The sequence below is a fragment of the Pecten maximus genome, chromosome 3 (genome assembly GCF_902652985.1).
Source record: "Pecten maximus chromosome 3, xPecMax1.1, whole genome shotgun sequence".
Classification (NCBI taxonomy): domain Eukaryota; kingdom Metazoa; phylum Mollusca; class Bivalvia; order Pectinida; family Pectinidae; genus Pecten; species Pecten maximus.
In genome coordinates this window covers 1478853-1504330 of record NC_047017.1, presented here as the reverse complement: position 1 = coordinate 1504330, position 25478 = coordinate 1478853, and the positions used below count along the sequence as shown (strand labels likewise).

At 34.8% G+C, this 25478-nt stretch overlaps 2 protein-coding genes across 4 annotated transcripts; one reads left to right on the top strand and one right to left on the bottom strand.

Annotated features, from left to right (window-relative positions):
- Positions 1-886: 886 nt before the first annotated feature.
- Positions 887-15895, bottom strand: LOC117322908. 3 transcript variants are annotated; one of them, XM_033877857.1, is made up of 8 exons: positions 15769-15895; positions 12970-13078; positions 12089-12422; positions 11291-11512; positions 6556-6670; positions 5508-5553; positions 2738-2792; positions 887-2431 (listed from the first exon to the last, which is right to left on the bottom strand). In XM_033877857.1, exons 3-8 carry the CDS (start codon positions 12402-12404, stop codon positions 2163-2165), a joined length of 1023 nt encoding a protein of 340 aa, XP_033733748.1. In that variant the 5' UTR covers positions 12405-12422; positions 12970-13078; positions 15769-15895; the 3' UTR covers positions 887-2162. The 3 variants fall into 3 exon arrangements, with proteins under 3 accessions (XP_033733748.1, XP_033733749.1, XP_033733747.1); XM_033877858.1 differs by lacking the exon at positions 15769-15895 and adding an exon at positions 13167-13184; XM_033877856.1 differs by lacking the exon at positions 15769-15895 and having other exon boundaries at positions 12970-13257.
- Positions 15896-17975: 2080 nt separating this feature from the next.
- Positions 17976-21247, top strand: LOC117322909 (spectrin beta chain-like). The gene is made up of 4 exons (XM_033877859.1): positions 17976-18099; positions 19132-19225; positions 19654-19861; positions 21083-21247. The coding sequence occupies exons 2-4, from the start codon at positions 19143-19145 to the stop codon at positions 21197-21199; spliced, it is 408 nt and encodes a 135-aa protein (XP_033733750.1). The 5' UTR covers positions 17976-18099; positions 19132-19142; the 3' UTR covers positions 21200-21247.
- The last annotated feature ends 4231 nt before the right edge of the window (positions 21248-25478 follow it).

Genomic DNA, 25478 nt, shown 5'->3' with positions numbered 1-25478 from the left:
ATCAAAATCCTATCATTCTTTCAAAAGATATCGTGCGGAAAGTGAATCAGGGTGGAAGGAATCCATTTGTATATCCCTCGCCCAATCTTAACTTAGTGGAATGCTTCCAGTGCGATAAACGCTAAAATGTGATTACGTTGTACTGCTAAAATATGCATATTTACAGTAATTTCTAGGATTATTGTTCTTGTGTGTATATTCTCTAGAATTGTACTGATTCAACAGCAAAGTACTGTAGAATTAACACCAGCTAATTCTCCTCTGGATAGACAGTAACTAACTAGTACTCCATAAACTTAAACGAAAATATAGGTGTTTTTTTTATCATGCTTCGTCCGTTGTCGTGCATCGTGGGCTGTCCGCCGTGCATAAACTTGTCACATTTCAAACTTCTTCTCAAGTTCCACCATTGTCACATTTCAAACTTCTTCTCAAGTTCCACCAATGGGATTGAGCTGAAACTTCCCTGGAATGACCCCGAGATGGTCCTGACAAAGTGTTGTTATTTTTCGGGTCAGTCTGAAATCCTTGACCAACATTCAAGGTTACAGGGGTCAAATAAGCTAAGATATTTAAGCAACTTCTTCTCATTAACCAAGAGGCCCAGGGACTTGATATTTGGTCTGTAGCATGCTGGGATGAAGCGCTACAAGTTTGTTCAAATGAATGACCTTTGGTGAAATAGGTTGAAACCTTTTTAACGGAATCTTCTTAATAACTATTAGGTCCAGGGACCTGATATTGGATCTGTAACATGCTGGGATGTAGGTATCCCTTCACCATAGCATGCTACAAACCCAATATCATTTTCAGGTTGGGAGGCGCGCTTGGTTTTTAATATAGGTACGGTCAGAAGGAATGTTGGTGCGAAATGAAATGCAAAGTGTATTTTCAATCAATTTTATTCAATAAATGCCGACTCTCTCCATGCTAACGGTCGAGCAGCTAATTGCAAGGCAGATGACCTAAAAACAAGGCCCTTTCCATTAAAGAAAACAATTTCAACTTTACCATCATAACATCAGTTGTACCATGACAACAGAATGAACAAGATGTTTTAATTAAAAATGACTATTTAACCATCTTGTACAAAACATAACTAGGTACATGTTCATCAACCCACATACTATGTCTAATTAGTCATGACTACATAAATAACAAGATGTATAGTCCATAAGACAAAGATGCTTCAAAATCCCAAATCCAAAGATCTGCATGTATACCCTCTGATAATGGAATTATCCCTCAGACCTGGTCTTCCATATAAGACCCTGGTATTTACTTTACATGTGATGATGTTATACACAGCAGTTGAACTGTGATCAGGTCAAAATAAAAAATACAGTTGGTTTGGCATAACCCTTTGGGTCATATGACCTAAAAATGATATTGTCATGACAATAGATTAGGAAAATACAAACACATGAACTTACCAAAGAAATAAAAATAATACAAATAATACAACACATCATTGTCCTTTTTCTTTCTATCACACAAAAGGGAGTTATCTCCCCTATACATTTTGAATCTGTATTTTATTTATTAACTTCAGATTTAACACTTGTCTGTTATATGTTTATGTCACCGCTGTATTGTTTCCGAAAAGACAACGTCTTGAAGCTGTGATTAGCAACAAGGTCAGGTTTGCTTGGTTTGTTTTTGTTTAACGTCCTATTAACAGCCAGGGTCATTTAAGGACGTGCCAGGTTTTGGAAGTGGAGGAGAGCCGGAGTACCTGGAGAAAAACCACCGGCCTACGGTCAGTATCAGGTAACTGCCCCACGTAGGTTTTGAACTCGCAACCCAGAGGTGGAGGGCTAGTGATAAAGTGTCGGGACACCTAAACCACTCGGCCACCGCGGCCCCCTAGCAACAAGCAATATTCCAATCATAAATGTGATATACTGTTCATGTATGTTGCATTCAGTTGTTGTTACTTTAAGCAAATAATGGTCTAGTTAGCTGTGATGACTACAATCATAAATAAGGTTATAATCATGGTATGTACATTATTTATATCAATGAACTTATCTCTGTTAGTATTCATGAAGATGTAAGAAATGACCTTAAATATAAACCAGTATCGATTAAAAACTAATAACAGTAAAACACCATTGTACTGTTCTTGTTCATCAATAAAGATGAGCATAGATAAAGTTACGTTAATCATCTATAAATTTTAGAAATGAATCGTTTAGATTCTGATGCAGATCTCCCACTTCATAAGAATCATCCTCGCCCTCATATAACACCTCATATTTTGCATCAGGCTGACCGTCCTTGCCTTTCAAGACACCAAGCACTTTACCCTTATACAATTTCATAGATCCAGTTGCTTCATCTACACACCACTCGTGAAGTATTTTTCGTCCCACAAACTTGGTAATTTCTGTTCGAGGATTTGGAGACACTTTTTCTAAGCATCCTTCACCTAAGAAAATTAAAAACAAGATTTTCTTATCATGTAACGCCTTATATATAATATATGACTTTCTGTTTGGGGCTGAAGTGTAGTTCTGTCCAATTACAATAAATCAACATGGGCCATGAACTCTACCAATACAAATACATTATTATGATTCCAAAGGCTAAACCATTTTTCGTATGCTGGTCACATTAAATTGGTTTGAAGACAATGATAATGACTCAAAATAAAAGAAGATTTGGAAGACAGCCAGGCACTTGGTTGCTGGACAATATTTTATAATACGTGAATAACAAGAGAATATTGTATTACTTTGTGGTTTACGTGTTGCTGCTGGGTTTTTCCTGTCGCCTGTTGTGTTTCCAACCTGAGAAAACATAGAAACATTTCACAAATAAATAATGAAGCAATGTTCCACAATCATGCAATGACATTACTCAATTTGCTAACATGAAACGGTATTAAGATCCCATCAACTGTCTGTGTTAAGATCCCATCAACTATCTGTGTATTAAAATCCCATCAAATATATGTGTGTTAAGATCCCATAAACTGTCTGTGTTAGATCCCATCAACTGTCTGTGTATTAAGATCCCATCAACTATCTGTGTATTAAAATCCCATCAAATATATGTGTGTTAAGATCCCATCAACTGTCTGTGTATTAAGATCCCATCAACTGTCTGTGTATTAAAATCCCATCAAATATATGTGTGTTAAGATCCCATCAACTGTCTGTGTTAAGATCCCATCAACTATCTGTGTATTAAAATCCCATCAAATATATGTGTGTTAAGATCCCATCAACTGTCTGTGTATTAAGATCCCATCAACTATCTGTGTATTAAAATCCCATCAAATATATGTGTGTTAAGATCCCATCAACTGTCTGTGTATTAAGATCCCATCAACTGTCTGTGTATTAAAATCCCATCAAATATATGTGTGTTAAGATCCCATCAAATGTCTGTGTTAAGATCCCATCAACTGTCTGTGTATTAAGATCCCATCAACTATCTGTGTATTAAAATCCCATCAACTATTTGTGTATTAAGATCCCATCAACTATCTGTGTATTAAAATCCCATCAAATATATGTGTATTAAGATCCCATCAACTGTCTGTGTATTAAGATCCCATCAACTATCTGTGTATTAAAATCCCATCAACTATTTGTGTGTTAAGATCCCATCAACTGTCTGTGTATTAAAATCTCATCAACTATTTGTGTATTAAGATCCCATCAACTATCTGTGTATTAAAATCCCATCAAATATATGTGTGTTAAGATCCCATCAACTGTCTGTGTTAAGATCCCATCAACTGTCTGTGTATTAAGATCCCATCAACTATCTGTGTATTAAAATCCCATCAACTATTTGTGTATTAAGATCCCATCAACTATCTGTGTATTAAAATCCCATCAAATATATGTGTATTAAGATCCATCAACTGTCTGTGTATTAAGATCCCATCAACTATCTGTGTATTAAAATCCCATCAACTATTTGTGTGTTAAGATCCCATCAACTGTCTGTGTATTAAAATCTCATCAACTATTTGTGTATTAAGATCCCATCAACTATCTGTGTATTAAAATCCCATCAAATATATGTGTGTTAAGATCCCATCAACTGTCTGTGTTAAGATCCCATCAACTGTCTTGTGTATTAAGATCCCATCAACTGTCTGTGTTAAGATCCCATCAACTATTTGTGTATTAAAATCCCATCAAATATATGTGTGTTAAGATCCCATCAACTGTCTGTGTATTAAAATCCCATCAACTATCTGTGTATTAAAATCCCATCAATTATTTGTGTGTTAAGACATTTGTGTGTTAAGATCCCATCAACTGTCTGTGTTAAGATCCCATCAACTGTCTGTGTATTAAGATCCCATCAACTATCTGTGTATTAAAATCCCATCAATTATTTGTGTGTTAACACAATCTGTTTTACACAATATTCATTTGAGGTTCCATTGAAACAATTTCGAGAATATTTGACCCGAGAATACAGACAACTTTTGCCTTATTTCACCTTCATTATATTGCCATAGTACTTTTATTCTGTTACTGACACAATTGCTGCCACGTTCATATCATTTTCAATGTTCTTCGTTGTTGATTTATGATTTAGATTACATCATTAATAAATAACATGTTCCTAACAATTTCTCAATCATCTGCACATCAAAAGAAATTGATGCTGTATTGGAAATCGGCTTCAGATTTTCTTATTGTTAATTTGTGTATGCAAACTTTAATCAAGATTGACATATTTCCAGTTTCCTGCCAATTCGAAAGCTGTTAGTTAATTGAATCGTCCGTCCCTGAGTATGAAATATAAGATTTACAACTTTTGTTCTGAGAAATTTACAGGTTTTTTTTTTTTAAGTTTTGACCCTGCGTACAAAAGGTAATGTATTACTCCAAAATATGTTGTTAAAAACTACTTCAGTAGACAACAATATCTAAATAACCTTGGTTTACCATCCAGCATAACCCAGACAGAAATTGTAGTGTTCTTTAGCATGTTCTTTTAGATGCATTACTGTGAAACTGCCGATAAGTGGATGAGGTAAACCCAGTGCTATTTGTACCAAAACAAACTTTTTCCTAGGATTAAAAGGAAGAACTGAAACTGTCTAGATCACGATATTTTAGAGTTTGGTCATTGTGCCCTCAACATGGTTGGGGTCAATAATGCCCTCAGGGATTCCAAACTACCATTAAGCGCAGCCCTAGAAACCATTACCTCATGTTCGTTTGGTACTGCATATATAATAGTCATTAGCTACACAAATCTAGCACACTTCAGGTTTAACCACGTCATACCAATCTGATTTAAAGTGGCAATTGTTGCTGTATGATTTACAAAATCTATCTTTTGTTTGAAAATTCATACCTTACTAAGCTTCAGATGTTTCTGCATCTGAAATTGTGTCTGATAAGGTTCCTCGACAATGGTAAGTTTATCATGAGAGGACCAACCCCAAAAATGTACCCCATCAATGACGTTTAAACATTTTTAAAACATTTAAATATACAATATGTACTGTATTTTAAATTAAATTATACCTTTTTTTTCTGCCGGGTCACTTGGTGTTCCGGTTCTGTCGACTGGCTATTACATACAACAATGAAAAACAAATACATTACTGTGAAATATCTATGATGTAATTACAATGTATGTTATAATGGGCGTTATGCAATTTGTTTGCTAGAAATACAGGACAATAATTTTCCAAAGAAGGCGAAATACTGAAAACTATAAAATAACGAAAACAAACTTCAAATGCCAAAATTCAAAATGGCTGCCTGTTGGCCATCTTGTTTTCCAATAAGTCACAAAATGAAATATGTAGAACACGGGGCCATGGGAAAATCAACCTACTTCTGAAATCTTTAAAAAGTTCCATCAAGAACTTTCTGGAAATAGTGATAACGAACTTTAAATGTGAAAATTCAAGGATTGTATACTTGTGGACGATGGACCATTAAAGAAGGGTGATTTTAATAGCACACCGTCTGGTGATAGTGTTTTCTGAAGGTGGTAGGCTAAAAAAAAACCAGGTGAATACTATATCGATTGTTTAGAGGAACAAGGACGTATCTCCAACATGGAGTGCCTAGAAGTGAATGGTCGTATCTCAAATTCATCAATTTTTAGATTTTAATAAAATTACAATTACGAGTTAGCTTTTCTTATAGAATTTGTTTTTTATATCAATGCAAATTATCTAATTCTTTTGACAGAACTAGTCCATTTCAATTGATATAATGTACAAATTCTATAAACAAAATTCACTTGTAATTGATTAAAATTTAAAATCAATATATACATTAGAATATGATTTTAGTGATAAATGAAGTATTATTATGTTTTGCAATTAATGAATATCAAAACTACAAAATAAAACTGTTTTATGTATTTTTAGAAGTTGTCGGTGATGTAAGGTTAAATTATTTTAAGAGTATGAAAACCCAAGCGATTTCTATTCATATGAAATGTCAACACATTCAGAATATGTATACAAAGATCATTCAGCATATAAAACAATCTAATGTATATATGTATACCAGACATGATATCAACATCTTCAGAGTAACAAAACAATAAACGCACCAGTCGGATTGTTTCCTTTTCCGACATGTTGACGGTTCTTGTTTATTGGTGTCTATTCCTCTGGATGATTTTGGGCGTAATTTCCGTCTGGAAACTGTGGTGTCTTCATCCGAGTCTGGAATATACAATGATTCATCCTCTAGATACATAATACACTGTAGATTCAACTTTTACCAGGCTAAAGTATTTTGAGTGTATTTTGATAAGTACAACTTAGAGCAATACTTTCAGACAAAATGTCTTAATTACGAGTATTGCATGTTTTACCTGTGCATTCATGTTTTTGTTCCTTTCCATTTATATTGTTGATTTACTTCAATTTTCAAGATGGACGTTATTTTTTTATCTTCACTTCATTTTGACAAAGATAATGGATATTTAATGTATCCAGATGGATATAAAATGTATTCTATTTTTTCGAAGCTGCTTATTTCATACACATGAGTGTAACTGCGAAAAATCAAAGTACTGGAAGTACTGTAAACGAACATTATTGTTTAATGCAAAATCAGTAATCTTCTTAGTTTTAAGTTGATAAATTTACTGATATCGGTTTAGGAATTAATTGCAAATAATTTGAAATGTTTGCAGCTGTTCTGATTTGATTGTACACATGCATGTTTCTGTAAGGTCCTAATTGAAATTGGAAGTTTGTTGATCTATCTTGGATCGATGAAAATAAAATATGTCTTCTTTCTTTCGGGAAGGCATCATCAGTTATAATACAGCTAGGACTCTGTGACCTTATTGATGCCAACTTCTAATATGCACTAAATTTTGGCTAGTTCCATCGTTAGTTTGGCATACATAGTTGTATTTCAACTAAATATGATGAAACACACATAAAGAATTACTGAAAACCAAAACCAGAGCTGCTAATCAAGGCCCGAATTAGGAATGTATCCTATTGAAACTGTACTCAAGCATTTATGGTACTTCAAAACAAAAAAAACCTGACTCCTTTTGTTCAGGAATCATTTGATGTTAATAAATCTGTATATGAGAAGATAAACTTCGGTTATAATTACAGTATTGTAAACAATGTGATAAAGAATAACAACCAGATAAAGACTATCTTCATTGAATAATTCAGCAAACAGGAAAAGAAAACTTCAAGATTCATTTTCAACTTCAAACCTGATCACAAAGATTACAGTCCATTCGATGGGATGACACATTCCCTATTTATTGTCCTTTTCCAATGTTGATCATCCAATCATACTGAACCACACAATTCAGCAATGTAATTGCACAAATCACACCTTTATGTGGTGAGAACATTTTTGGGGGTGTTATAAGATTCCATAACTGTATGCAAATTTGTGAAGCATTCCATATCTATGTAATTATATACCGTACGTGTAATACTGTATATATTTACACATATCAAAATTGGAATGACACTGGAGATTTGCAAGTTTAAGTTCACCATCAGTCATGGGAGGTTTATGTAAAATGTTATATTTACCGGGGTAATTAGTAATTTTGAGAATATATTTATGAAGCTCTATTCTGTACATTCTACCAGTTCTTAGAGAATGGACACAATTTTATGTTCTCCAATGTCAAAATTAATCATATGTAAAATATTAGGGGTTTATTCGCCATTCTAGGCCTGATTGCCGTCATAGTAAAATTACCAAAATGGACTTGAAATCAATATTTTTAAGAGAATGATCTATGACTTGAATATTTCATAAAAATAATGTAATACATCGTTTATTCACTTCATTCAGATCTTCAGACACCACATAATTTGTGAAGTCATATATAGAAATATATGAACCATTTTGTTATTATTTATAGTTCACACAAGTAAGCACTAGATGTAAGCAGTAAATATATGTACCGCTATCTACTGGCATGACTTTGAGTACAGTAAACTACACTCGCTTTGTGGATATTGACAGGATAACATATATTTACATACTAATTCAATTTTAGAATTGTAACTGAAATCTTGTAACAGCATGGCACAAATAGTCATCTGAACATGTTGTTGTATATTGAAAAATTATTTAAGGTAAATTTTCAGTTTATCAATTCATTGATTACTCCGTGTTTGAAGTATGGTGTAGTGAGAATATCAAGTCTTGATCATGATTTGATGAAAATTTTGAATTAACAAATTATTAAAATGAATTTGTTTGAAAAATAACACAAGTTCCACAGCAATATTATATAGAGAATCAATCACAATATATCAAAAGTTATAAAACTACAAATAACAATTAACGGCTGAATATCAAATTAAGTGAATATCACAAGTCTTTTTGCATTTGTTTTTAGATAATCCAGATTTCGGTTTTCTGGCTTTAAAAAAAAACCGAGAAGTATTTTAATTGCTGTTATAGTTGAATTACCAAAATGGACCTGAAATCAGTATTTAAAAAAAAAAGAATGATCTATGACTTGAATATTTCATAAAAATAATTTAATACATCGTTTATTCACTTCATTTAGATCTTCAGACACCGCATAATTTGTGAAGTCATATATAGAAATATATGAACCATTTTTGTTATTAATTTATATTAGTTCACACAAGTAAGCACGAGATGTAAGCAGTACGTATATGTACCGCTATCTACCGGCATGACTGAGTACAGTAGACTACACTCGCTTTGTGGATATTGACAGTATAACATATATTTACATACTAATTCAATTTTAGAATTATAACTGAAATCTTGTAACAGCATGGCACAAATAGTCATCTGAACATGTGTTGTATATTGAAAAATTATTTAGGTAAATATTTAATTAACTCATTTGCTTGACTTTTAGAATTGTAACTGAAATCTTGTAACAGCATGGCACAAATAGTCATCTGAACATGTGTTGTATATATATACCGGGTAATTGAAAAATTATTTAGGTAAATATTAACTCATTTGCTTGACTTCAATTTTCAATTTATCAATTCATTGATTACTGTGTTTGAAGTATGGTGTAGCGAGAATTTCAAGTCTTGATCATGACTTGATGAACGTTCTAAATTAAGAAATTATCAAAATGAATTTGTTTGAAAAATAACACAAGTTCCACAGCAATATTATATAGAGAATCGATCACACTATTTCAGAAGTTATAAAACTACAAATAATAATTAATGGCTGAATGTCAAATTAAGTGAATATCACAAGTCTTTTTGCATTTGTTTTTTGATAATCCGGATTTCCGTTTTCCGTCTTTGAAAAAAAATTACGTAGGCGTATTGCATAGTAAACGTAGCCATATGTACATATGTAACAGCTGATTTCAATCAGATTGACTTAACATGAACTTAACACCGTCTCAGTAGTTCGTCACAATCGAAAATTTGATCGTGAATTCGGTATTTTGAAAATTCTTTCAAAATACTTCCAGGTAAAGGAAAAAATGCATATGGTCTCTATACACACACCAAAGATTAATAGATCCTATATTGGGTCCATTCTCTCTTAAAAATATCGATTTGGGTCCACTATCGGCCATTTCGGTAATTCAACTCTAACGACAATCGGGCCGCGATTCGCAAATGAAAAATTAATTTAAAATTCGTAAACCTCTAATATTTTACATATGATACAATTAGGCATTGAAAAACATATATGTGGGTCAATTCTCTGAAAATAATGCCAATTTATATTATAATTAAGCCCCATTTTTCTTCGTTTCGGTATTTCCAAGTCTGCTTCACCTGTGGTCCGTTTCAGTAAATATTCTCGACTTTGCCGAAATAAAAACAAGCTATATAATTGTTCATTTTAAACATGACAACTGCCGACCACACGTATCTAAAAGTGTTATTGTTGATATCATCTGAATATTGCCGTAGTTATCTGTCACTTCGATTGTAAACCCTTTGCCAAAGTCATGGAAGAATCGACCAATCAAATTGGTTTAACGTTTGATTTCCGTAATCTTGCAGTTACCTCCCTTACAACAGTAAATACGTTCTAAGTATCGCCTACAACAACCAATCCTGTGCACATGGCAACAAGATATTATCATTTGCATTTGATTTATTGGTCTTTTTCGTCAAAGGAAAATGGAATATGGAAATCGATGACAATGTTAACGCTATGACCAGTCACCCTGACCACAAATGCCACCTAGTATCCACCTTTCTCGCAAACATGTACTGTACAGTAACCTATATAGTATGATACAATGTATCGTCTCGTATGCCGTTGTTGATATATTTCTTTCTCTAAATTATATAAATACTCATCTAGTTGATAATGATGTAACATTCTAGAATATATATAATACACATTTAAGTAAATTGCGGACATATTTGCAGACCGATGCTATAATGTCAGCCGTTTTGGAATGAACACGGAAGAGCAAAACTTTCTAAACATCCGGAGACGAATGCGCCTGCGCAATATTTGTTTACATAAATATAGGCCCTATTGACCTGGAGTTATTCGCAAAGTTCAGGTGCAGTCTTCACATTTCGCTAGCGTTATGCATTTCTCAAATCGTATGCATCTTGAAAACATCTACTGAATACATTTCAACATTTTCGGTAAAACTACTACATAAAACGAAGATGTTTTTGCAAGTAAACTATTTGAAGTGTAAGGCAATGGGGGCAGCCATATTTCATTGAAACAGACAGTAGATGGCGTATTGGTGAATGTGGCTACCAAATATGGTCATATTTCTCAGTCCAGTTCTTGATGGCAATAACCGAACATTAATGTTCGTTTAAAAATCCATTCAACTAAAGAAAATATGTACTTACACAACACATCCAGCACAGCATCATCTTCATTTTTTCTTTTTTCCCTCTCGACTTTCACAATGCATTGGAAGCAATCTTTGTGTTTTGTTTTCCTTATGCTTTTTATAACGAGAGAATGTGGGTGTGGATATCCAGAAAAGCGTTTACCATTGTCTATACGGATCCTCACCCCTGGCTTTGAGAACAGATTTAATTCCTCCTCCAATGAATTTGTGGTTCTTTCTGTTAACAAAATATCCATCTATTATTAGTATTATCATTACAAGCTACATACATACATGTAGCAGGAACTGGGTTCTTATATTTTTTCTCGTGGAACAGACAATTGTACAGATTGAGGGCTATACGTAGTTTCATCCAACTGATTAATCAACCACTCAGTAAAATACTTTCTTTTTAACAACAGTTATGCCTGCAAATAATCACACTACTTCAAAAACAAAGTCATTTAAGAAAATCATAAAAACTTTTGATTAATGTAACATTGTTTTTTGACAGACAAGATGGCGACCACACCTCACGTCCGATAAATTCTCCGGTGGAAAGTTTGGTAGGGACTGGTCTCACCGGTAGGTGACTACTAATTGCTCAGAACATTTGATACATCTTAAGTCGGAGTTTGAAAAAAGAAAAAAAAATGAAAAAGGACGAAAGCTGAATTTGAACTTCTCTTCAATCTGCAATACATCTTAGTTATGTGAAATACTGGACAGGCTACCAAGATTTGCACTGATAATGACTTACGGGTTTCCTTAAAAGGACCATTAGTTTATTTTCCATAGCTTGTGTATAGCTTACCCGTTTTATTCCAGTCGATGATTCTGTTAATTTCTTCAGAGTACTGTTTTACAATTGAGCACAGGGATGGTTTTATTTTTTTCAGATTTGTTAAGAACTCTCGATAGTTTCCATAGCCAATGTATTCATGATCCATGAGTTTAACAAACAGGTCCTGTAGTCTTGTTATAGATGCAATCTCCGCTAGTGAGCAAAGTGGGTATCCACGGAGAAGGTCTATCAAGTTTGTAAAATCTGACCGATTCATTTTTTGACTTAATTCAAAAACCATATTGTTATGGCTGGCTATTGCTTCAACAGGTATGTCTGTAGTCATGCTGGAGTTATTTTTACTCTGAAAGCAAGAAAATATCACAATACACTGTATTGTTGAAGAACTGCAGCCCATAAGCATCATCGGTTTCTTCAGTTCTGATGTACAGATGACTCAAACTTGTAATAACATAAATATCTTCAGTACATAATATACTTTTATAGCAACTATTTATTGGAACCAACAATATTTTATAGTTACAAAGTGTTAAAGGTAGAGAAAGTGAGCATTTTCGCCGACACCCTTGATTGGCATTTGGGTAATTACAGCATGGTCAATATCCCTCAGCAGATTCATATCAGGTAGGCAAAATATGTAGCTGTGATATCATTTTTTTCATTCTGATCTTATTTTTGCATATACATCATTAATTTCGTCATTATTTGACATTTTACATAGCTGGAGTGAGCTATTCAATGGTGGTGTCGAAATGAATGCATACTTTTGAAATTGTGGCGAACTTACATTTTAGTCGGATTTATCTTGAAATATGACCATTAAGTACGGTATGATATTCAAACTTATGCCAGGCAGCTCACAAAAATATGTTGAATGACAGAATATTTACCCCAATGATGATATGATGCGAGAATCAATACCGTAGTTCCTCGTAATTGCAATTAAAGCGGAAAACCTTTCACTCCTGTTTGTTGAAGACTTCACCAACATATGCCAAACTATAAATTAAACAATATTGTAATTAAAAACCAATTATCGATTCAAACCACTGGAAGTACTGAAATGCAAAAATGAAAAAAATGTTACAGATTAATAGCCTTTTAATTAGAAACAACTATTTTTAACGTCAGGGTGCCTTTGGCACCTGCCATTATAGGCGTGGTGGGAAAATGTTGTTACTGATAGATCTGTTCCGGCTAACTATTCCTCATTTCTGTCATACAAATGATATACATCCGCAGCCTAATATAGTTTCTATTTTGATAGCAATTATTGACACAATTTAAGTGATGTAAATCGTGTTTACTGCAATTATTTAAAATGAAATGTTAATGTTTGGTGTTCTAGATTATTTTAGAGTATAATTATTAACCTTTTTCCTCGTCAGTATATACAATTTTGTTGGCGTAGGATTACGTAGTTCCGTCTCGATACTGCCTTGAAAACGAAAGTAGAAAAATCAGTTTGATCGTCGTAGAAATTTACATGCATTCACACAGAAACTATCCACATCTGTTCATCCTGAGTTAATATGCAGGAACATTTTATAGCTTAAAACCAATCCTATTTACGTAGTCAAATGCACCCGAGCATTCCACGAGATAACTTCAGCTGTCACGTGACTCTTCACGACACTAGTCAGCCAGACTGTAACTAAACCAACGACCGTTCGCAGTTTCAAATTCATTTGTCAGTCGCTAGAATACGCATGAAATATGACCAGGAATTGAGGGCAAGTTGTAACAAACTACATTGCCGTTTTTTGTGAGGATTTTATTAAATAAGGTTATTATTTGTTGTTTGAAAAGAATCTAATGATTATGATCCGTGACTGATGTACTGGCGGTGTCAAAACTAGATATGTCTCGTCGGACAACGCGACCGCAATTTTCTATCAGAGTTAAAATGTGTTACCTAAGGGGTCATAAAATAGATGTTTGATTAATAAAATTTAAAAAACTTCGGCTGTGTACATCTTGGATTTTATCTTTAGTTGTAGTTACTTGACAACATATTCTGTTAATAGACCGATTTGTCGCTCAGTTGATTCTTTTTTCAAAGTTTACAAGCAGCTTTACTGATTCAGGAGTATATCAATAATCTTCCACAAGCAATAACGAAATCAGGAAAGAACTATACTCAGCTTTTGTCAGCTGATATATATGTTATAAATGTTTTCTTGAATATATATATAGAATAGAAATACCAGGGCCAGATGAAGACATTTCATCTGATGCAAATGTAACTGTCTGACTATAAAATCCAATTTTAAATTTCTTATAATATGACCTCAGACCCTGACGTTTCTCAGGGCCTTTGGCCCTTTGATTTATGTTGTTTTTATAGTGTTCGCAATAAGTTGCCATTCTGCTAAAATCAGCTAAAAGAAAGCAAAAAAGTGTTTTTTTTGTCAAATTTTACCTACATGGAAATTTTGAATGAGTTCTGACTGATCAGTAAACATTCCACAGCAGTCATTTCGTCAAATCATTAAGACAAAGTAATATAATCAGCTAAAAGAAAGCAAAGAATTGTTCACAACTTCAACTGTAGAGAAAATGGAGCCCATAATCAACACCTCCGGAAGTGGTTGGGAGTTCCCCCAAACTTCCCTGCAGAAGGCCTATACAGCAGGACAGCAAAACTCCAACTTCATCTCTCTTCTCTAGTTGAAGAGTTCAAGACAGGCAAGGCAAGACTCATCATGACCTTGAAAGAATCAAAGGATGACAAGGTTCGGCTAGCCGGCGTGGAAGTACGAACTGGCAGAAAGTGGTCAGCATCAAGATCAGTTGATGAGGCTGAGAGCAAGCTGCGAGACAGACATCGTCGGAACAACTGCAGTAGGAAGACAAGGCTTAGGACATCTAAAAGCACCTTCTGGAAAAAAGCTGATGCAGAAGAAAGGCGTAGGATGGTTCAGAAAGAAAGAAGTGAGCAACAAATAAGGCAGACCAAAGCAGTTGAACTTGGAGTTCAGAGAGCATGGACTAGGTGGGACACAGAACCGCGTGCACTGTTCTGGTCGGAAGTCTGGAAGTACCCTTAATTCCAACTGCTGTTTCTCCTTCGGTCTGTGTATGACGTACTACCAACACCAGCAGATCTACATCATAGGGCAAGAAGGAACATGGAAATGATTTTGTCTTTCTGTAAAACCCAAATGATGTGAATATTGTCATGTTCCATTTCAACTATTACTTACTTTACTTATAGTTACTTATAGTTGTTTTCCAGTACAGGAATTATGATTCCTCTTCACCGGACTCAGTGGTAGCAGAGACCTATATTAAAGTATAGTATATAGGTCTCTGGTGGTAGTTATAATATTATGTCTGTCACTTCTCTGTAACTTGGTCTTTCCATAGTCTGTCTAGCCTATTCTTAAATGTGTTGGTGTTTTATTATATTTCCAAATTCATATTCCATCATATCATCCTTGACCGGTTGCAAATAGTTTTTTTCCAAAGGACCCCATTAGTAAAGAGCACAGGGGCATGTCTAACAGGCCTAGTCTTATATTAGGACTAACAAATAGCCAGAAATAGTTTTTTTCTAAGACACGCCCCTGTGTACGTACTGCAGTACAGAGGTTATAGAGATACATATTCTATATACAATGTTATTTTAAGAAATGTGCTATAATTTAATGATTTCATTGAATTCATTGATTTATGTATACGCTTACATGTAAGTTGTTGCCTTTTACTTCATTTCCCTCGACGACAACGCCATTTTGTTTGTTTTTGGTCCATTTATAGACATAGGTATTTCCTGTATAGATTGTCTAACCGGGTATTTCCCGTTTTCACTGCAAAGTAGGCCGCTTTCGTTTAGGCACGGTTTCGTTCCGCATCAAATCAAGATAGCGGCCAAATTCTATTTTGATTTTGGGCGCGTTCTTGATCTAAAACGTTTATTTTAGGTAGTAACGAATCTACCGACGAAGACGACATATTTACGTAATAAGATAAGTTTTATTGTGATTCAGGACTACATAAAGTCCTCTATACCAGACTCACAATAGATACATAATAGATCAATTTAAGTGATACTGAGATGTTCTATACATTGTTTAACACTGAAAAGAGTTAATAAATATATCAAATAACGCCCTCTTTTTATTGTAAAAATACATAATAGGACTATTTCGTATTGATATATTATTTATTTTATTATATCCCAGCAAACACACAACGTTTTAACGTTATGTCGAGAACAACGTCAATGAAACGTTTTCAAAACGTAATATTGCTTCTTTTAACGTTATTTCGATGTTATCAAAATACGTTTTCATCACGTTGTATGAAGGTGCTGACCAAAACGTTTACTTCATAATGTTTACTGAACGTTATTTAAACGTTATATAAAACCAAAAAAACATTCACTTTAAAAAACCTTTACACTACTTTGCAGTTTACGTTTATCAAACGTTATTTAAACGTTATCGTTAACGTTATTTGTAATGTGTGCAGAAAACGTTAATTTATTATGTTATGTTAACGTTGTACAAAGGTTTGAAATACAACGTTGATTAAAACGATCTATAGACGTTCTTTAAACTAACGTTATTGTTAACGTTTTAATAATGTACCCAGTAAACGTTAATCTGTCACGTTATGATAACGTTATTTTAAGGTTTCAATAAAACATTAACAGAAAACTGCTGATACACGTTTTCCGCACGTTTTAAACACAGGGGCTTGGCACGATTTTCCAAATGATGGTCCATATATATATTTATTATAGTGACCTTGCCCCTGTGGTTTTAAATATGATGTTTTCAACTGATCTAGAAATGTCACATATCTTCGCATATTGACAGACGTTGTAAAGACGTTGTCTCGACGGTTTTGTTAATGCTTCGAATATCCGTCATTATAACGTTGCAAAGAAACGTTTCACTAACGTTATTGTTAACGTTTTAATAATGTACCCAATTACGTTAATCTATCACTTTGTGATAATGTTGTACAGATATTTGAAATGCAACTTGAACTATAACTAACTTGAACTATAACTATCTTTACATGTTTCAACTTGAACCATAACTATCTTTACATGTTTCAACTAAAAGCAATGTTGCTATGTATTGAACAACGTTGTTAATATGTTGTTGTCACATTTAGGTTGATATTTCACAAACACGTATATACATTGTATAACGTCCGATTTTTAAAAAGCATGTCCCAACTTGAATGTGTTCCGAAAATTACGTTTACTCATCATAAGAATCCTTTACATTTAACTGTGGCCAAAAAAAACATAATTGCATTTTCAATGTTAATTTTGTTACAAAATCATTGATATTTTTATGACAACGTCATGGATTTCCAACTGAGCTACGATATGAAATATTAGTTTAATCATTGGTTCAAGTTCAAGGGTGTGGGGTATTCAAATTGTAAATAAAAACATTTACATGTTGATACGTGTATTTACACAAAAAGACGTGTCCAAAACAAGATGTTAAGCCTCTAGAGATCTATTTTCTGATAACACTCAGGTAAAGTTATTAGCGATTCACTTCAGCGATTGTTTAAATTTTCACTGACACACTGAAATTGTTAGTGCATGTCTGTGTCTTATTGAAATATTACAGCGAGTCTAATGGTAAAATGTCATATTTGCCCCATAAATGCAATTTAAACAATGCCCATAAGCTCATTTCTTAGCCGCTTTAATATTACTCAACCACACACGAGCAATACACTCGCGGTTTTGTAATGTAAAGCACATGCAGCATACGTGTTCGATGCACGGGACGTCTCACGGTTAATGCAAATATATAATTAATAATCATATCATCGCTCGTTAGTTAAACGAAACTCTTCAGATAACGAACCGTTTTATTGATGCACGCGGAAAAGTCTCTAAAAAGTGCAGCTAGCGACCGCATGACCTTTCAACCCCGTATGTAAATGAGGATTCTGGAGAGGCTGAGGGAGCAGTTCTTGTTGGAGGAATTCGGCGATGTCTCCACGGTGTTTGGATGTAAAAAATCGTAGTTAGTGACACGGTAAGTTAATGATGGATGTTTCTTGATGAAAGTCGTATCTAGATCTGCAGTATGCACCGAGTCAGTTTGAATAAATTTGAATTTTAGTCGAAGTGAAGTAGGGTGCCGTTTCGCAAGTACCGGTGTTCCCACCTTTTGCTTTCCACAGTAACAATGTTTCCATGTTTCTCCAAATTCAGTGATGTAAGAGTTATGTTATTACAAGATGGTAACCATGGATATGAAATCTGGTATTCTCTGTGAAAATTTGAGCCAGCAATTATAACTAGCTAAATACCCAAATATTTTTTGACGGACTCATCCTTTTGAAAGTTGATAACACATAAGTATATGTGGTTATCAAAAACGTAACGACCAGTGTAAACTGCCTTCAGAACAGGCTCTGGAATCTATATATAGAAATGTATAACAACCTCCTGTGTCCAAGCTACAGCTAGACTTTGTAGAGCAGAACTCAATGATATGTAACATTCGTTATTAAGGGTTGTATATTATTTGATGTTTGTGATGATTTAATGCACAGTGTAGGTGGTGTGGGGTACAGTGTAGGTGGTGTGGGGTACAGTGTAGGTGGTGTGGGGTACAGTGTAAGTGGTGTGGGGTACAGTGTAGGTGATGTGGGGTACAGTGTGGGTGGTGTGGGGTACAGTGTGGGTGGTGTGGGGTACAGTGTGGGTGGTGTGGGTACTGTGTAGGTGGTGTGGGGTACAGTGTAGGTGGTGTGGGGTACAGTGTAGGTGGTGTGGGGTACAGTGTAGGTGGTGTGGGTACAGTGTAGGTGGTGTGGGGTACAGTGTAGGTGGTGTGGGGTACAGTGTAGGTGGTGTGGGGTACAGTGTAGGTGGTGTGTGGTACAGTGTAGGTGGTGTGGGGTACAGTGTAAGGTGTGTGGGATACAGTGTAGGTGGTGTGGGGTACAGTGTAATTGTTGTTGGGTACATTGTAAGTGGTGTGTGTAGGATAAGTGGATTGTGGTACAGTTTAAGTGGTTTGAATTGCTGTGTAACTGTATCTTGACATTTACCCTTACAGCTCAACCATCGATGAGTTCAGAGACAGTCCATCATGAGGGTTTGTTGACACGTAAGCATGAGTGGGTGAATGATGAGGAGAAAGCCACCAACAGGTATGTTATCTACCCAAATGTCCATCTCAGGAACCAATGTTCAGAAAGAGAGAGAAAGTGATTACTGATATTAAGAATTTGATGCAGTAAACTTTGTGTAAAGGAGCCTCGATAGACCATAGACATTTTTAGCTCAAAATATTTTTGAAGCATATTCAAAATTATCAATTTATGAGCCAGAATTTCCTTGGGAATCAACTATCAGTGACTTCCATTTTACAAAACAAACTCATGATACTTATCAAATAAATGTTTCACCTTTTAAAACCCACTTCTCTATTTTAGGATAGGTGAGCGATACAGGTCCATTGGGCCTCTTGTTGCCTGTGAATCTGTATGTGAACCTCTGTCTATCAATCAAGGTTAAATGGTGCGAGATCAAACTTTTGAAGTAATAACACTAATGTTGTACCATTCTGTTTTTACAGGTCCTGGGACAAAGTGTATGTAGTCCTACACGGTAACACTTTGTCATGTTACAAGGACAAGAAGAAGCAGGACCGTATCCACCATGAGCCTGTACTGAGTCTGGCTAGTGCTGCCTGCCGCAAAGCCACAGACTACACCAAACGGCCAAATGTGTTCCGTGTCAAGCTTGCCACTGGTGGCGAGTACCTCTTCCATGCTAAACATGAGGTAGGTTTTGCAGGGGCCTGTCCTTTGACATGTTATCGCTTGAATTGAATTTCATATAAATTCCTCTTTTATTAGTTTTTTTAACTCCATCTCTTTGAGTTGACAATTTTGTTTTTTTCATGGACATTTCTTGAATTATGTTCCTCATAAAGATTTATTTTGTAGGTTTCTCTTTTTTTTCACATTGTTAAGAGGAAGAAGAGAAAAGATCAGTCTTACCGAGATCCAATAAAGTTCATTTTGTGGTGGGAACCAAGATCCATCTGGAATCTCTCGTTTTAGAAGTTTTGGTTGTTATGGTAACCATGTCACTTTACACAGGTTGTGTGTTTAATAAAACTTGGTCGAGTGGTGTAATTTATTAATGCCTATTATTCAAGACATCAAGTGTCAACAAAACATATTGTCTGATTAAGCTGAAAACTGGTTTACATTATATACAGATTTTGAGGGATGGCAATTACAAGGATACTATTTTCCTAAATGATAGATGTCATTGTGTTGCCATGGTTACCATTCATGTGGTTGCCTTAAAACCAAGAAACTCTATGATAATATGTATTTTCTCTGGACTACTCCTCCAGACTTGTTGAGCCAATTTCAGTAAAACTACAAAGGAATGTTAGAGACCATGTATAGATGTGCTCTTTGGAAATCAAATTATGTTGCCATGGTAACCAAGTGAGGAAACACAGGTTTTGTGTACTAGCTAATATTTCATCAGTCCTTAGATAAATTTTATCAAAACTTGGTCAAGTGGTGTAACTTATAAATACCTATTATTTGGGACAGCAGAAATAAAATGCAGTCTTCCGATTGGTTGAAATTCAAATATTATATCATTAAGCTGAAAATTGGTACAATGATACAATGGTGCTATCCAAAACAATAGATGTTATTTGGTTGCCATAGTTGCAAATGAGGGGTAGAGTTTAGTTTTCTTATTGTGATGGAAATCTATATATGTTGAAGAGTTTTGGTATAATAGATTTATTTCCTTAAATAATACACTATAAATAATAATGACAAGTTATTGGTTAAGGTAAGTTTGTCTTAATTCCAATAAGTTAGTGTTTTATAATTATATATTTTTCACCTGAAAATAACCTTCAAAATAGTTAGAAGATGAATCCATGAAATAAAACTGGTTGAAAATATTTACAAGACAGAAATGGGTTTGTCAGGATAAAATCTTATCAATGTATTACCTGTTTTCTTCAGGCAGAGATGGAGACATGGATATCACAGATTGTTCTGGCGACAGGCACGGAACCTGCGAGTGCTAGTGGCAGCTCTCAAACGATGCCAGCTACGATGGAAGGATCAGTGGAGAAATAACAGAAAAAGAAAGGATTCTTCACATTAAAGAAGATATAAATGTCAAAACACTATTGGAGTTTTGTAATTTCAGGTCCAAAGGTCAAATGTCAAAGTCAGTTTCTAAAAATAGAAAACTTGTTTCCTTGTGTTAGCTGAAGTTCCTTTGAGCCTATCAAAGTTATTTTTAATGCAGTTTTTCCTTATCAAATGTTCTTGCATGGGATTGTTTTTAGTGGTCCAATGGAGGTCACTGTTTCTATAAATAGAATATATTATTCTGTGCAAAAACTCAAAATTCTCTTGGACTGATCAAGCTCAAACTTCATCAGGTGCTCATTTACCGAAAGTGCCTGCTGTTTATTAAGTAATTCCAAGCATACTTGAGTGATGCTGGTCTTTCTTACTTTTACCATTATTGAAATGATAATTTGATTTATTATTTTAGTTGATACATAACTTGAATCTTCTTTCTGACTTAGGATATTCATCTTCTAATATAGCTGTACATATTTGTTTATGTGATCATAAGTTCTTATGTATCATTTTTTGAGGAATCAATAATTATACATATATTATTGTTTTCCAATATACTTTATAGTGTTTAAGTGCAATTATAGTTAAAGTATGTTTTGTTGTTATTCTTTGATTGTGTTTCTTTATATTTTATGTTTGTCTCCGGGTACTACGGCTTTCCTCCACCTCCAAAACCTGGCACATCCTTAAATGTCCCTGGCTGTTAATAGGATGTTAAAAAAAAAAAAAAAAAAACCCAAACCAAATATTTTAATGCTGCATTTGTTTATTTGCCATGTATGGTTATATCAGTATGGGTACATTTGACGTATCAATTGGAGGGGTACCTGTATTGATAAGCTTCAGTTTCAATTGTACCTGTATGCGAAGTCGAATGTTCTTTATTTACTTTCATCATACCCGATCTCCGTCCCCTACAGCATCGTAATTTTTTATGAGATAACTTGCAATTGTACATATATATTCACTTTCTCTTTTATGTAATTGGGCTACTCTCACTCTGTTAGGGGCTTTTAAAATGGCTTTCAAATTTCTCGGGTAATTTTTTCCACAAATTTGTTTAGTAAAGTATATCTGTACATTTGTTTTAGTTAATTACCTTCTCCAATATAATTCTCTGTATATGGTCGATTCTCTAGATCCACTCAGTCTTGTGACTTTTGCAGGTTCCTTGGAGTCTATCTGGTTACATACCTTTCTTCTCTGTCACCTAAGAGTCTAGCTGGTTCTCTGCATCATCAGGGTCCGATTGTGGCTCCTCTCAAGTTTATTAATGATCAGAGTTTAGCAAGGTTTTTAGCTTCTCTTACTTGTAGAGTCTATTTATTTCTCAGGGGTTACTTTATGACCCTAGTGACCCCTTTACATAAGAATCTAGCTCTTGTCCTAGCTTTATATTTTTGTATAATCATTAGTTTGGGATTTTTGTGTGTTAGAGTGAGTAGCCCCTAATATGCCAAAATATAGTTGTTCTCGAGTTTTTAGTTTGTTCACATTTATGCTTTTTGTGTACTATTCAACTTGTACATTTAAGCATTGAACTGCTTTCAGTTGGAAGTTATGGGCTGATGAATGCCAACTAGACAAAGGCAAATTCAACATGAAGTGTGCTTCATTAAATTTGCCTTTGTCCAGTTGGCATTCATCAGCCCATAACTTCCAACTGACAGCAGTTCAATGCTTATATTTACATGTGACAACGATTTTTAAAGACTATATTTCAGGAATTTTGCTTCTACGATGAATAAACAAATTATTATCGTCAACAGCCTTTTCAACTGCCATCTTACGTTATCGCCGATGATGCAATTATGACGTCATAATAAAGATTTGGAAGTTATGGACTTGTAACCTTCAAGTGAGCTTCATTCTTGGTAAAGTTATATAGTGGGGCTGCAGTGTAAATGTAAATATATGTTATTGTTTTGACTCCAGTAATAAACAGGTTAACTGTTTCCTTGTGTGGTGGCGATTTATAACGTGAAAAATGTATTTTTTTTCTTTTGTAATCATCCAACTTGCTACGTGGTCGACACATCTGTGGAATTCTTGTTTAATTTGTACCAATTTTCACCCAGTATTTCCTCCTCGCCTTGTGGGGTATATGTTATACGTGTGCTGGTGACTGACTGGGGAGACCCAGGTTGTTGTGTCGTCCACCGTTAATGTCCCCTACTGCATCTGTCACTGTGCTTGTACATGCTGATCTCTCCAGCTACAGGGGGTTCAGCATCATATGGGGTTTGTATTGCTTAAATCATGAAAAGAACAATAATAAATCTCTAAATACTGATGGATGAGTTGTGTCATAGTTAGGTCACCCGAGTATAGCTCATGGTGACCTATTGCTATTGTAGTAGGAGTGGAAAAATGCACGGCCAGACCAGGGTTCGAACCCGGGACCTCCGAACACTAGCCAGATGCTCTACCGATTGAGCTACCTGGTCGCCGATGATCGACCTGGTCCAGTTCCGCTACACTATCATGTTTTGTCTGGCGGTGTCTGTTATTGTCATTATATTTTTGACTTTTTCTCAAGTACTGATGGATGGATTTCAACCAAACTTGGCAGCAAGCATTCCAATACCAGGTATATAACATAGGTGTGGATTGTGTTGAATTATTTTAAATGTAGTAAATGTGAACAGATTTTGAAAACTAAATATCAAACGCATCATAAATTGATATTTGATTGGTATTGCATTTAAACCTTTATGTCTTTGTTTACTAATGTCTTCATTTAATTTTCCTCAAATCTGCTTAGGTATGTAAACGATTCTGAAGTATAATATGCAATAAACATCTAAAAATAGAATATGACCCTGATTATTCTGGATAATTAACAGAAAAACATGGGATTGATTATCATAAACTATGAGGTTTCATTGCCAATTCATAATGGCTTTTCACGTTTTACCAATCTTTTATTTTAAGTTGACTCTGTAAGTTTAAGATGATGTGGTTTCGCTCATTATGTTTATTAGCAGCAACCAGTACGGCTGATCGACCTTGGGCTTCTGGTTCATGGCAGTCTGCCATTCTTCAAAACAAATCAGTTGGCGCATGTGATGTATATATTTTTCTGCGGCTCATTGAAATAAAGAAAGTGGAGCACTGCATGAGAGATTCCTTATAATAGTTTCCCGATTTTAATTGCAATTATGAAAACTACTGTATTCATTCTTACATATATCATCATTAATTTATATTACCACAGAACACTAAAAATTGACGTGTAGGATAAATTTCATTTAGATTCTTCTGTTACATGCTAAGTTAACTGTATTTCTCGGAGAGTTCTTGAAGGATCGTTTCCAGGCACATTTTGTAGGTTCTGCTTGTTTTCAAATGATAAATAGCAAGAAGAGAAAAGTAGAGAAAAGATCAGTCTTACTGAGATCAAATAAAGATCATTTGATGGTGGATGCCACTATCCCTCTGGGACCTCTTGTTAAAACATTACATCCTATTAGAATAAGTTGTGCTAAAACCCAACCGTAACGATAGAAATGTAGGCCCCTAAAAGGATAGAGACAGGCAGGGAGCAGTGGTTGACATACAGGCCCGTGTACATATAGGTATACCCCAGATCTGGTTCTTACCCTTGTGATTTATTCTAGTAGTGTTCATGGCAGCCATGTAAGGGGAGTCTTTAGTATCAAACATATGCATGTCGGGGCTTTTTCTGGGGGCTTTTGGTGCCATTAATGGGCCCCATTCCCTATTAAAATTATTTCCATATTTAAGCCAAATTCCCAAAATTTTCATTTTTCTCAAGTTTACCAATTTTCTCTCCAAAATGAGACAAAATGTCCCAAATCAGTGAGAAAAGGCCCAGTATCCTTGTATAAATCTAACAGGCCTTTAGACTAGGGAGCCCGCAGCCCCCAGGAACGCAGGCACAAAACACAACACAAGAAGAGGCGTCATAAACAATATATCCATGTATGTATCCCCCCCCCCCCGGCGACATTTGTAAATTGACAAATTAGGAAAGTCACCAGGATGGTTAATTACAGTCTGTCACTGTCCCTAACAAGTCTTGGCAAAACAATTCTTGAATTCAATGACAAAGCCCTGAATTTGATAACCGATTTCTATACTGTATGCATCAAGGGAAATAACTTCATGTAAGAAAGAAATACAATGTATATCCGTTTCACGTAACATTTATAGTTCTTCCAAATTAAAACTAGATGAGGATGTTGTCGATCCTGGCCCTGGCACCAGTGCAAGATAACTCAAATAAAACAAAATCCACAAG